The 13,653-nt window shown below is 35.8% G+C and overlaps 1 protein-coding gene across 8 annotated transcripts in view; it reads left to right on the plus strand.

Annotated features, from left to right (window-relative positions):
• The window catches only part of Mdr65 (Multi drug resistance 65), a 60,463-nt gene that overhangs the window by 22,659 nt on the left and 24,151 nt on the right, over positions 1 to 13,653 (plus strand). For 7 of the 8 annotated variants that reach the window (XM_067789594.1, XM_067789590.1, XM_067789589.1 and 4 more), the window contains 3 exons: positions 753 to 1,209; positions 6,339 to 6,439; positions 6,749 to 7,130. In XM_067789594.1, coding sequence (XP_067645695.1) covers positions 753 to 1,209; positions 6,339 to 6,439; positions 6,749 to 7,130 — 940 coding nt within the window. The remainder of the gene's footprint in view (positions 1 to 752; positions 1,210 to 6,338; positions 6,440 to 6,748; positions 7,131 to 13,653) is intronic. The other variant, XM_067789595.1, reaches the window with a different exon arrangement.

Consider the following 13,653-nt stretch of genomic DNA (forward strand, 5'->3'; position numbering starts at 1 on the left):
ATACTTTATACATAAAAAAAATTATACGTAAAAAAAAATTCTGACGTGTACAAGAAAATCGCCGATACACGTGTATTCTTATTTTTTCTCCCCTTTCCGAAAAAGTATATTTGGTTCATAGGACATAATGTGTGTAGCGCGGTGTAATATCTAAAACCTCTTAAATAACTGTAGATGTTGTCCAGTCCAACACTAAAATCATTTCCAGAGCATTTTTGATAGTTGCCGACAGCATAATTTTAAAATAGGGGAACGCGAAAATGGTCCTTCACTTTGTTTAGTAAGGAGCAATTGCTTTCTTACATAACCGAAAATAACTTACAAATCTGCAAAATAACTTAATAAGAAGCTCATCATTTGTCACTAAACGTTTTCTTACTTGGTGCTTCGTAGTTCCAAGGGATTGGATGATCATTTTTTTCCGTATCGCGACATGTAAAATCTAAGCTAATATCCATTTCGCTATTAATAAAAAATCAATGTTGCAAATGCTTAAGTTTCCGCCACAAATTGATCAGCTGTCCATTTATCTGTCAAAGCGTCACTTTCTTAGGTTGGCAACATCAATTCAACTTCAACTGAAATAAGTTGTAATTCGTAATACCAAACAGGAGTTGGGTTGTCTTAAAGCTGAATTGTTTTAATTACAATCCAACTAAGTTGAGTTGTAAACCGTAATAGGGGCATAAAATGCCGAATTAATTTTACATGTATGTGTATGATAACAATTCTTTTCACCCATGTTTTTAAAGGCATTTTTCGGAATCATCGTCGGTGCTGATAATATTGCACGTACTGCACCATTTTTAGAATCATTCTCTACGGCACGTGGTTCTGCTACTAATATTTTTAAAGTCATCGATACAAAATCAAAAATTGATCCTTTATCTAGCGACGGAAAAATACTTAATTATGGACTGCGCGGAGAGATTGAATTCAAAGATGTATTCTTTCGCTACCCATCGCGACCTGATGTAATTGTACAACGTGGCATAAATTTCAAGGTGTGTGAAGGTCAGACTGTCGCCCTCGTCGGAGCGTCTGGTTGCGGAAAATCAACTTGTATACAACTTTTACAACGCTTCTACGATCCAATTTTTGGTACAATTACATTAGATGGTTTGGATATCAGAAAATATAACATTCATTGGCTAAGATCCAATATGGCGGTAGTGGGTCAAGAACCAGTATTGTTTCAAGGAACAATTGGTAAGTGGGTAAATTAACGTATGCTTGATTTTCATTACATCAAAATTACTGACATCTAAAACAACCTCAAGAGCACATTATGTCACATATTTGATTCCGAGTCAATAAAGCAGTGTTTGGCAAACAATTTATTTCACATCCCGTTTCATTACTTCCTGTTGCTTCATTTGCTGTGGCATTTGCAATTGAAGAGACCTCAGATGCCAAACGAAAATGACAAGTTGGTAAAAGGAACACGTCAGCAAACAAATTTTTGGTGTAAAATTTTTCATGTCGGACGACATGGTGGAATTACCAGGTGAAGTAAATAAAAAAAGACAGAAGATGTACGCTATCTGAAACGGTACTGATGTATTTTCGACAGTCAGAAGAGGGTAAAATTGTTACCCGCTTTGAAAAAATAGGAGAAGAAATTGCTTTTTTCAGCATATCAGTGCCACCTAACACCAATGCAAAATTGAATACAAAGGACCAGTGCAAGTTAACATTCCTTTTAGGATCGAATAAAAATAAAAAATTCAATTTGGCCACTTTAACTGACCTCAGTTTCAACTGCAGTTGAAACTTTCATTGAAAAACCGGACATAAAAGAAACATGTGTTATTCATATAAAGTACATGGCGGACAGTCATAGTCAAAATAAAATAGGTTTTAAACTTAGTTGCAGCTATTTTGAGAGATAGCTCATAGAAAAGTATGTCAAAAAGCTGCAATTAAATTTAAAATCTATTTTATTTTGACAATGACTATGCGCCCATATGTACGTCAGTTATTTAGTTGAACTTTTCTGTTTTTGGCGGAACTTAAATGGTTTTCGGGTTCGATGAAAAGTTTTACAGTCACACTTGCTTTTTTCAGCATATCAGTGCCACCTACCACCAATGCAAAATTTAATACAAAGGACCAGTGCAAGTTAAAATTCCTTATAGGAACGGATAAAAAATAAAAAATTCTATTTGGCCCCTTTAACTGACCTCACTTTCAACTGCAGTTGAAACTTTCATTGAAAAACCGGACATAAAAGAAACATGTGTTATTCATATAAAGTACATGGCGGACAGTCATAGTCAAAATAAAATAGGTTTTAAACTTAGTTGCAGCTATTTTGAGAGATAGCTCATAGAAAAGTATGTCAAAAAGCTGCAATTAAATTTAAAATCTATTTTATTTTGACAATGACTATGCGCCCATATGTACGTCAGTTATTTAGTTGAACTTTTCTGTCTTTGGCGGAACTTAAATGGTTTTCGGGTTCGATGAAAAGTTTTACAGTCACACTTGGAAGTGATCGTGATAGTCTTAATTGTGTTTCCGTCCCTTAAAATTCATTGACATGTTCATCTGCTTTATTGATTTATCGTTGAGAGTCGGGATTGAAGAATATGCTCTTCTAATATATAATAACAAACTTAATCAAAAGATCCCCCAAAAATTCTTGACAGTTGAATTCATGATGTATTACTAATGTTATCAAGTTATTATTTACCAAAATATATCAGGGGATAGACCAGCCCAGCGGCATTCGGCCTAGAATAATAATATTCTGATCCGAAGCGAGCTGGATTCATATATTCTAAATTACAATCCTTAAGTGTAACATTTCTCTCATCTTAGTGTTCTGATTTTTCGGGCCAAACAGCACCAGTGAGTTAAAATTTTTTGTATATTTAGAATACCACTGTTTAGGCGAAGTTTTTTCAAAATAAGATATAATACGACAATTTTAGGGTTCTTGTACGAATGAGAAAACATTCTTCGAAAGTCTTCAGTAGTACTGTACAGGGGAAGATCCTTGGTTGAATATGGGTAAAACATATGTTCTTCTAATATGTAATAAAAATTTGATCAGATGATCCACAAAAAACTCTTGACAGATGAATTTATGATGTATTACTAAAGTTACAAAATTAGTATTTCGCAATATATGTCAGGGAAAGATGGTAGCCACAGCAGTAATACTAAAAGATGCTGGTACCGAAGCGAGCTGGATTCATAAATTGTAAATGACAACTGTAACATTCCTTTAAATGTTTGGGAGCTGATCTTTAGTTTCTTTAAATTACGTATACGAAAATTTTGGTGATCTTGTTGTAGGAATGACAGTAACATTCCTCGAAAGTTTTGGGTAGAAATGGAAATCTCCTTGGTTGGACAAAAACCATTTGTTTTTACAAATACTTGTTTAAATTTTTTGAACAAATCAAACATATTTAGGCCCACTTGCATAACGGTAAGTTTTTTTTTAACGCAGGTTAGGTTAGGTTAGGTTGAACTGGCCGGTCCATGAGGACCTCACATAGACTGACAGAGTTCGTAGTGTTACCAGTTTGTTTTAACGACTAAACTGAAAAACCCTATCAAAAACCAGGACCTATGTTATAAAGTAACTCCGTCCTCTTGGCAAATACTAGAAGCTTCCAAGGACTTAAGCCACTTGCTGCTTCTAGATCTGACAGCTGTATCACTCCTAATAGCTGAAGTCTTAGCCTGGCAAGCGCAGGGCACGAGCACAGAACGTGCTCAATCGTTTCCTCCTCCAACCCGCACTTGCTACATCTGCTATCACTGACCAAGCCTAATTTAAAGGCATGTGTCGCCAGAAGGCAGTGTCCAGTCAGAATACCCGTCATTGGTCTATAGTGCTCTCTTTTTAATGATAGAAGCAACTTAGTTAGTCTAAGGTTGTAAGACCTACACATAAAACACTTTACAGCTCCGCGCTTGAACCCACGCCTTTCCCGCTTGGTCGATCATGTGCACCTCTCGCTTAATCTCGCCCAATCTAATTGGGACGTCTACAGAGCAAGCTTCAAGGGATGCGCAGAGTTAATTAAAAAAATTTTGTAAAAAATGTATGAGTTTAACCCCTCATGTCAGTGAGTTAAAAAGATAACATGCCGTTATGCAAGTAGGCCTTAGTGGAAACATAAACATGTGAACGTTATAATATAACGTTATAATATAAAATATGAAAACCAACACTAAAAATACCGAAATGATGAATCTCTGTAAATAAATTCAGTATGGATCACATAATAGGTTTACGTGGAAAATTATTAAAAGGGGCATATTTTCTGCAATACAAAAAAGCTAAACTTTTTCGGGGACAACATTGTTGAAAATATTTTTAGTCGAATGGCCGAATGTTAGAACAAAGAAGAGTTCAGAGCAAGACAACTGACGGCTTACTTTAACTGGTTATTTATTCCACCAAGGCGTAAACCATAATGAAGTAATAAATGACCCCCAGCGGGTTAGGGGATCCGAATATACCCGCGGTAGGTATGCCTGTCGTAAGAGGCGACTAAAATACTAGATTCAAGGGGCTGTGTAGCGCAACCCTTCAGGTTGCCAGCGCAATATATAGCTTCTCCAAACCCAATTGTCAACCTCACCTATCCGCGGCGAATCCTGTTTCACTAACAGACGAGGCTCTGGCGACCCCAAGCTCCTCATGGAACTTGGGGATGGGGAGGGAGGGAATGGCCCGAAGGTTTAATGTGGCCACATAAATCGTTCCCGAGATGGTCGGGCTAGCACCCTAATGGTGCTGTGGTACCGGAGCGTACCGGATCTGTATTCGGCAAAAGACCATCAACAAATATGGGAGCAATTTTCCATCCCAGTGCACAACGTCACCCTCTCGATCAGAATTTTTGAATCTACTTTTTAAGAGATTTGTTCTTTGTTGCCGAAATTGTTGTCTATCGTATAGCATTTCTACTTACAATTAAGTTCTGTGGGTCATGACCTAATGCTTCTGCTGTAGCTGCTATAATTCGTACCGCATCTCTATCGGAAATATTGCACCGATCTAAGAGTACTGACCATTTTGCAGTTATAACCTCCTCGGCACCTTGAAAATACCTCCGTTTTTTTCATTTCCGGTTCTCCTTTGTGTTCTTATTTGAACTTTTTTATGAGTGATTTACTTATTATTGCCAAAAAATAGGGCAGAGTGTCCTAAACGTGTATATAGGTACGGTAAGTTTTTTCATTTACAATATATACAACTAATCTTAATGCGGCCAACCTGATCGGATAAATACAAATAAAATTACCTATCGAATGATATACGAGTGAAGTTCCTGGCATAAATGGTTTCGCTTTTACTGACGAAACACTAAAATGTTTTTTGAAAAATCGTTGCTTTTCCTAACTTTGACCTCAATGAGGCACGTGTTAACATTATCGGATTGGCCCGAAACTTTGCAATAATCTTTTTCTGATCTATTGGCATATTTTAGGAGGGTGCCCCGAAAGATAGAACAAAAATTAAAATTCACCATATACCTTATAACCAGCCTAATGTACATAGGTCCCGTCTCGCCCATTTGTAGGAAAAATTAAACAGAAGCACGACGCAAGTTGGAAGAGAAGCTCGGCCTAATATCTTTTCGGAGGTTATCGCGCCTTGAATTTATTTATTTTTTTTACTTGTATTACAAAAGTAATAAATTGTGATTGCTTCCTTTCAAATTTCTTCAAAAAAATTAGTTTTCTGTAAAATTTTTTCTACATACATACATACATACATATTGTACCGATTATTAGCATAGAAGAGCCTAGATGTATGCAGCGTAAACTATAAAAGCGGCGCAAGCGAGTAAGAAGTAATTCAGTTTGATTTGAGTTTTCAAGCAGTTTCGAATAAGATGCTATCTAGCGAGCAAGAGCAGTATTATTTTGAATAGTAGAGTTTCATTTGAGCTATCAATCAGTTTGGTTATTAAGCAAGCTATTCGTTGCACAGTTTGAGTGTTATTGTGAAGTAATTTAATAAAGGCAATTTTGCATTATTACAAATTGGAGTTATTTATTCAACAGTTTAGTGATTCGAACTTAGCAGAGGATTGCAAATAAGAGGATTTGCAAGTAAAATCGTTGCAATATGTATGTATATTATTTAGGGGAATGAATAAAAAGTTATGTTAATCCTTTTGCCTAAGATTCTGGAAGCGGCTTATATAGATAGTTTACACCGTAATAGATGAAAGAAAAGTTTTAAGACAACTGTCACAGCTCATTGTATAGATCCATTTCGGGAGGTGCTGGGCTTCTTCGTCGGCAACATTTTGGCCCCTTGTTCCAACAACCAAATTGATAAAACATTTCTTTTTTTTTTGTAGCGGATAACATTAGTTATGGAAAAACAAATGCAACGCAAAGAGAAATAGAAGCTTCCGCAAAAGCAGCTGGTGTTCATGATTTTATATGTAGTCTGCCTGAGGTGACCTCTGATCAAAAACTATATATCGACGCCTGAGTGGTATATCTTCTTATCTCTCCTATTATTTGGAAAACGTTCTATGTATCTCAGTATCGAAGAAAAATACCATCAGAATTGAATTGAACGACATATCTCAGACATTTTTGAATCGAACTGTGAGACAAGGTGTTCTTCAACCGTATTTTAAATAGGACGTTTTGTAAAAAAATGTTCAGCGATGCTTTCAAACTCGCAGCCGAGATAGTGATATTTGACTCAGGCGCCGATTTCTAGAATATAGAACATATTCCTTATTTAACTAAATTACAGAGTTACCTAACTGCCATAGGAGAAAAAGGTTCGCAACTTTCAGGTGGTCAAAAGCAGCGCATAGCTATAGCTCGTGCTCTCATACAAAATCCAAAAATTTTGTTACTGGACGAAGCAACTTCTGCCTTGGACTACCACTCGGAAAAGGATATTCAACAGGCATTAGATTTAGTTAGCAAAGGTCGTACAACAATTGTGGTATCTCATCGATTATCGGCGATACGAAGTGCTCACAAAATAGTTTTTCTCCATGAAGGCAAAGTTTTCGAAGAGGGATCTCACGACGATCTAATGACCTTGAAAGGAATGTATTACAACATGATACGTGCTGGAGATACTAATATAGCTGATGTTGCTGAAGAATATGGACTTGAAGATAAAAGTGGGTATTTATGCATAATTTTCTTTGATAGAAATTTGGATTCTATTTCTTTTTAAACGCTTTTATTTAGCTTGATAAGCTACAAGCTTGAAACTTGGAATATAGTTCAGAACCCGATGACAAAGCAATAATCAGAAAAAAAATTCCGATAGGTGACGCACGGATCGAAATATTTCAAAAAATCGTATTTGTGGTCCAATTTGCTTCATATTTGGAACACATAATACATACAAGAATAGAAAGAGACCTATGAAGAAAAATAGCCCCTAGGTAGCGCAAGAATCGAGATATTCAAAAAAATCGTATTTGTGGTCCGATTTGCTTCATATTTGGAACACATAATACATACTAGAATAGAAAGAGGTCACTTAATGAACTAAATAGAAAGAGAAATAATAGGCAATTAAATAAAGACTAAACACTTGAAAATAAAATAATTAAAAAAAATGTTTTAAGTTAAACGGTTTTATTGAAAACAATACTTACATGAAATAATAATAATACAAAAAGCCAGAAAATAATTAGGTAGATCCTAGGTACTAGTCGTCACACTCATCAATCTAGGGCGTTGATCAGACAATTAAATAAAAGTGTTGGACGCGTTAAATTTCAGTTGATAGTCATATATAAGACCAACTGATTAATAAGGTTATGCTACGCCTCACATTTTTAGAAATTTCACGCGCCCAACGCTTTTATTTAATGTTCTGACCAACGCCCTTGATTGATAAAGAGTGTGATGACTAGTACCTAGGACCTACCTAATTATTTTCTAGCTTTTTGTATTATTATTATTTCATGTAAGTATTGTTTTCAATAAAACCGTTTAACTTAAACAATTTTTTAAATTATTTTTTACTCTGATATTTATTGTAGAAGTAGTTTTAAAATTTGTCAAAAATTTATGAATTTAACCCTCAGATTAACTCCGAGGTATAAGATAGCTGCAGTGGCAGATTTAAGAGTTCATAAGCGCAATACAAAACTCTGTATCTTCACACCGAGCCACCTAGCCGAGGGGAATCCTGTTGCAAAAATGAATGTATCATACTTATTTTTAGCAGGCGAGGCTCTGGCGACCCCAAGCTCTTCATTAAACTGGCGGTGCTGGCGAGATGGCCTAGAACGTTCAATGTGGTAATATTAAATCGTGCACGAGATGGGCGGGCTAGTACCTTAATGGTGCTTGTTGCCGGAACGTACCGGATCTATATCAGACAAAGGACCATTAACATCGATAACACTCAACAACAACAACGTAGATTGCTGCTCTGCAAGTGGACCCTAATTGGCTTTAAATCTTTTATTTTTATACTCAGCGTGCTTTTCACACAGAGTATATTAACTTTGATTGGATAACTGTTGGTTGTACAGGTATAAAGGAATCGAGATAGGTATATAGTTCCATATATCAAAATTATCAGTATCGAAACAAAATTTGATTGAGCCATGTCCGTCCGTTCGTCCGTCCGTCCGTTAGCACGATAACTTGCTTAAATATTGAGATATCTTCACCAAATTTGGTACACGAGCTTATCTGGACCCAGAATAGATTGGTATTGAAAATGAGCGAAATCGCGAAAATTTTGTAAAACACAAAAAACCTGATAATTTAGTAAATAATACACCTAGAATGTTGAGATTTGACATGTAGACTGATATTGAGACTCTTGATAAAAATTTTGAAAAATTTTTTTAAATGGGCGTGGCACCGCCCACTTGAGACAAAATCAATTTTACAAATATTATTAATTATAAATCAAAAATCGTTAAACCTATCGTAACAAAATTCGGCATCGAAATCGGTTAAGGACCACACCCACTTTTATATAAAAGATTTTTAAAAGGCTCGTGGACGAAAATAATAACCTACATCTTAGCGAAAACGAGCTTTATATCAATAGAGTTTTACTTTCTAAATTGAATTATAACATTAAATTGGAAAACACTGACATTTTTGAAAATGGGTGTGACACCGCCCCTTTTATGACTAAGCAATATTCTATATTTCGGGCGCCATAACTCGAAGAAAAATTAACGGATCGTAATGAAAATGTGTACACATATTTTCCCTATAGCAAAAAATATTTCTAGTAAAAATGGACGGGATCGGTTAAAGACCACGCCCACTTTTATATAAAACAAGTTTAAAAGGGTCGTAGACTAGAATAATAAGCTATAAGTTGGCAAAAATAGTTTTGAATCAATGATATATCACTTATCAAGTTTTATTTATTTATTTTATTTATTTATTTATTTAAGCCAATCAGCATACAAATCGTATAGGCTATTTAGACATATATATATAGTAAACAATAAAACATTTATACTGCAGTTTTCACCATGTGATTCACGGTTCGAATCCCGGTGAAACCTTTCATAACATTACAAAATTGCCTGATGATGATTACGTTGGCGGTTTTCGAAATGGTTCCGTCGCAATATGCCAGTAAATGTTTCTTTCTTTTCAGTTTCTCTTAGAAAACATAATAATTGAAATTCAATTATTATAAGCCGGTGTTAAGCTCATGAATTCTTAAATATAAGTATAAACTGAACACACCATTAAACAAACATACATAAATATGTACAACTGAGCCCGAGCTTACAAAGCTTCTCATTCGCAACGAAGAAGAACTTTACAAAAACAAATCTACATGGCACACAAATTAATATAGAGACAAAATGTCTCAATTGTGTTGTTAGTGTAGAAATGAGAAAAACTGAATTAAGCATGAAAACAAATACCAGCAGGATAGCCTAGTGGTTAGAGGCAACTGCAGTTTCACCATGTGATTCACGGTTCGAATCCCGGTGAAACCTTTGATAACATTACAAAATTGCCTGATGATGATTACGTTGGCGGTTTTCGAAATGGTTACATCGCAATATGCCAGTAAATGTTTCTTTCTTTTTAGTTTCTCTTAGAAAACATAATAATTGAAATTCAATTATTATAAGCCGGTGTTAAGCTCATGAATTCTTAAATATAAACATTTCAATATTTTATTTATAGAGTAGTTGAAGAACTTAAAAAGCGATCTTTTGAACCTGAAAAATCTATCTCGATAAATCTAGCAATTCTGTTGAACTCAATTAAGACTCTAGTAATTGGAGCATTTTTCACATAAAGAGCTTTAGAAATACCAACATGGACGAACTCGGAGATACGCAGAGCTCTAGCTGGAATGTTTATTAGAATCCTTTCAAGGAGCACGGGGCAATCAAAAACACCCCGGAACAAATCAAAAATGAACGACAGCGACAAAATTGTTCTCCTGCTCTGCAATGATTTTAAACTAATCAATAAGCATCGCCCTTCGTAAGTCGGAATAGGCTCCGAGAAACGTAAGTTGCGTAATGGAAATTTTAAAAATACCTTTTGGATCCGTTCAATTCATACAATATGGCAACTGTAGTATAGCGACCAAATGAAATAGGCATACTCAAGCTTGGAACGCACAAATGCCGAAAAGAACAGCTTAAGCGTATAAGGGTCGCCAAAATCCGACCTATGACGCCTAACAAAGGCCAGCATGGCATACGATTTTGAAATGCAAAGGTTAATATGGCTTGCAAAAGGGCGTATTAGATATATGATATGAGGTATCAATGATATTCATACTTTTCAAAAAAGTAATATGAAAACACTTATGTTGAGTGTTAGCCGATTACTTTTACACCAGTTACTTAATTTATCCAAATCTAATTGCATCAATTCAGAATCATGAATGCTATTGATTATAGAATATATTTTAAGGTCATCCGCGTACAGCAGAAATCTTACTGTAGAAAAGCAAGAGCAAATGTCATTGATAAACAAGACAAAGAAAATTGGGCCCAGAATGCTTCCTTGTGGAACACCGGAGCAGGCGACGAACGGAAGAGACCTAACATTGTCAACCACCACCAAACAGTGACGATTATATAAGTAGGATTCAATCCATCTCAGGAAGACAGAATGGAATCCCATCAGGGCTAGTTTTTTAGTCAGAATTGAATGTGAGATCCGATCAAATGCTTTAGAAAAGTCAGTATAAACTGTGTCAACTTGACATCCTGACTGAAAGGCTGCGATGCAGTAATCAGAGAAAATAGCCAAGTTAGACACAGTTGAGCGTCCCGGAAAAAAGCCATGCTGTTCTGGACATACGATATTCTTGACAAAGAAAAGCAGTTTCTCTTGAATAATGCATTCGAAGAGCTTTGCTGTGGCGGAAAGTTTTGAAATAGGCCTATAATTGCTAACGTCATTTTTATTGCCACTCTTGAAAATAGGTGAGATCAGAGCTAATTTCCAAGCGTCAATAAAGGTACCCGAAGATAAGGAATTGTTAAAAATTAACAAGGGTGGATGAGCTAGGGTATCGCACTGTTTGAACACAATTACAGACAAACCATCAACATTGGTATTTGACGAGGGTTTAAGTCGAGAAATGCCCCTAACGACATCGCCATTAGACAACACAAGGTTCCCAAAATCAAAAGCAGGATGTGTGTTAAAACAAATGTCGTCACAATTGCCAGAATCGGATACAAAATATGCCATAAATTATTCGGAAAAAAGATTTGCCGCATCCACAGGAGTATCAACCACTTTGTCGCCGAGGAAAATAGATGATGGAATATTAGATACAGCCTTCATCGAGCTAACGCAATTCCAAAATGATTTTGGATTTGATTTTAAGTTTTCTTCACAATTTAAAATGTAATGTCTGTGTAAAAATGTATCAAGACACGCAAATGTCTTTTCACACTCTATATACTTATCGTAAAAAGCCCTATTTTGACTGTTTTTAAATTTACGGAAGAATTTATTTTTCAAATTACGAAGTTTCATCAGGGCAGCATTGTGCCAAGGAACTTTGTATTTTTTCTTTGAAAGCACAGGTATGCAGCTTTTACATACATCCACAACGGTAGATCTAAATATCTCAAAACTATTACTAGTATCGAGATTACAAAGCCAATTATCCCAATTTACTTGCTGCAACAGGTTGTTCAGATTCGAAAAATCACACCGCTTGAAATTAAAAGAGAAATTTGATGTAGCATTACTAGTTAGGAGTATTTATGAAATTAAATATCAAGAACTAGCGGAACATGATGCATATCCGATTTAATAATAGGTGAAGTGCATTCATGCAACGTGAAATTTAGGTTGTTACTTAGAAATATCAAATATAAAGTTCGACCAAGGCTGTTACGAAAACAGTTAACTTGTTTTATATCAATACTTAAGAAACTATCGATTAAATGTATTTCAGTAGAACTATTGACTTCACATGCAATTAAGGCAGAACTTGAAATAGTCCGTATTTCAGTAGAACTATTGACTTCACATGCAATTAAGGCAGAGCTTGAAATAGTCCGTATTTCAGTAGAACTATTGACTTCACATGCAATTAAGGCAGAGCTTGAAATAGTCCGTTACCATCTAACATTGGAGAGTTTAAAATCACCCAACACGCAGAGGTGGTCACCACCTACTTTGTTCAGAGACAATGATATAATATTGTCAACGTGAGCGGTATATAGCTCATGCATGCTATTCGGTGGAATATAAGATGCACAAATAAACGCGGAGTCCGATATACCTTGAATGTGAACACAAATTTGTTCAAGCAACGGATTATTATTGTCCAATATTATCTCAGAAGAATGATGTTTGCAATGAACAGCGATGAGAACTCCACCACCCCTTGTACATCCTGTAAGGTCAGAGTTTCTATCTTTCCGAAAAACATTGTATAAGTCTTTATGATGACGAAAACATCATACCCTTGATGTGAACTAAATAACTGCACAAGCTGAGATTTTGTTCTAATTCCAGCCATGTTTTGCATATAAATGCTTAAATGATTGCTTTTTACATCTGATCCAACCGATTGCTGTCGGACTTCGGTTGGAGAACGGCGTTTTTTAATGTAAACTTAAACGGTTGTACAACTATATTTTTTGGCCATAGCTCACGCAATAGCATCTTCGGATACGAATTGGCATCAACGCCAATCTTGAAATTAAGATGTCTCAGAGATTTAGGATCAACATCTTTTTTAATAAGGCTACTGCAAACTATGGAAGCTTCCTCTAAACCTGTATGTTCAGCAATATACTTTTTCAGCTGATCAGTCGTCGCAGAAGACGAAAACGGCGATAGGTGCAACCACTTCCTTTTTGAAACAGCGCGTAATTCCGTGTTGTTGCTGGAACCAATAACTAAAGGTTGAGCTAATTTACGATAATTATTTTTGTTTGAAGTTTTTCTATTGTCATTAAAAGCGCCATCGGCTTTGTTTTGATTCATCTGATCGATGGGAATCGGAATAGCTGCATTTTCGGTGGCAGCATTAGAAGCGACTTCAGCATTATTTTTATTTTTTTGCTTAGTCCTTTTTTTATTACGCACAGCGTGCCACTCACTGGAGTTAGCAGTAGCTGCAGTTTTATTAGCAAGCCTTGGCGTCGCATTAACTGCGCTAGTGGTAGAAGCAGTTTCATGACAGAACGGCGTCATTTGAGT

Source organism: Eurosta solidaginis, chromosome 5 (genome assembly GCF_040869045.1).
Source record: "Eurosta solidaginis isolate ZX-2024a chromosome 5, ASM4086904v1, whole genome shotgun sequence".
NCBI classification, from domain to species: domain Eukaryota; kingdom Metazoa; phylum Arthropoda; class Insecta; order Diptera; family Tephritidae; genus Eurosta; species Eurosta solidaginis.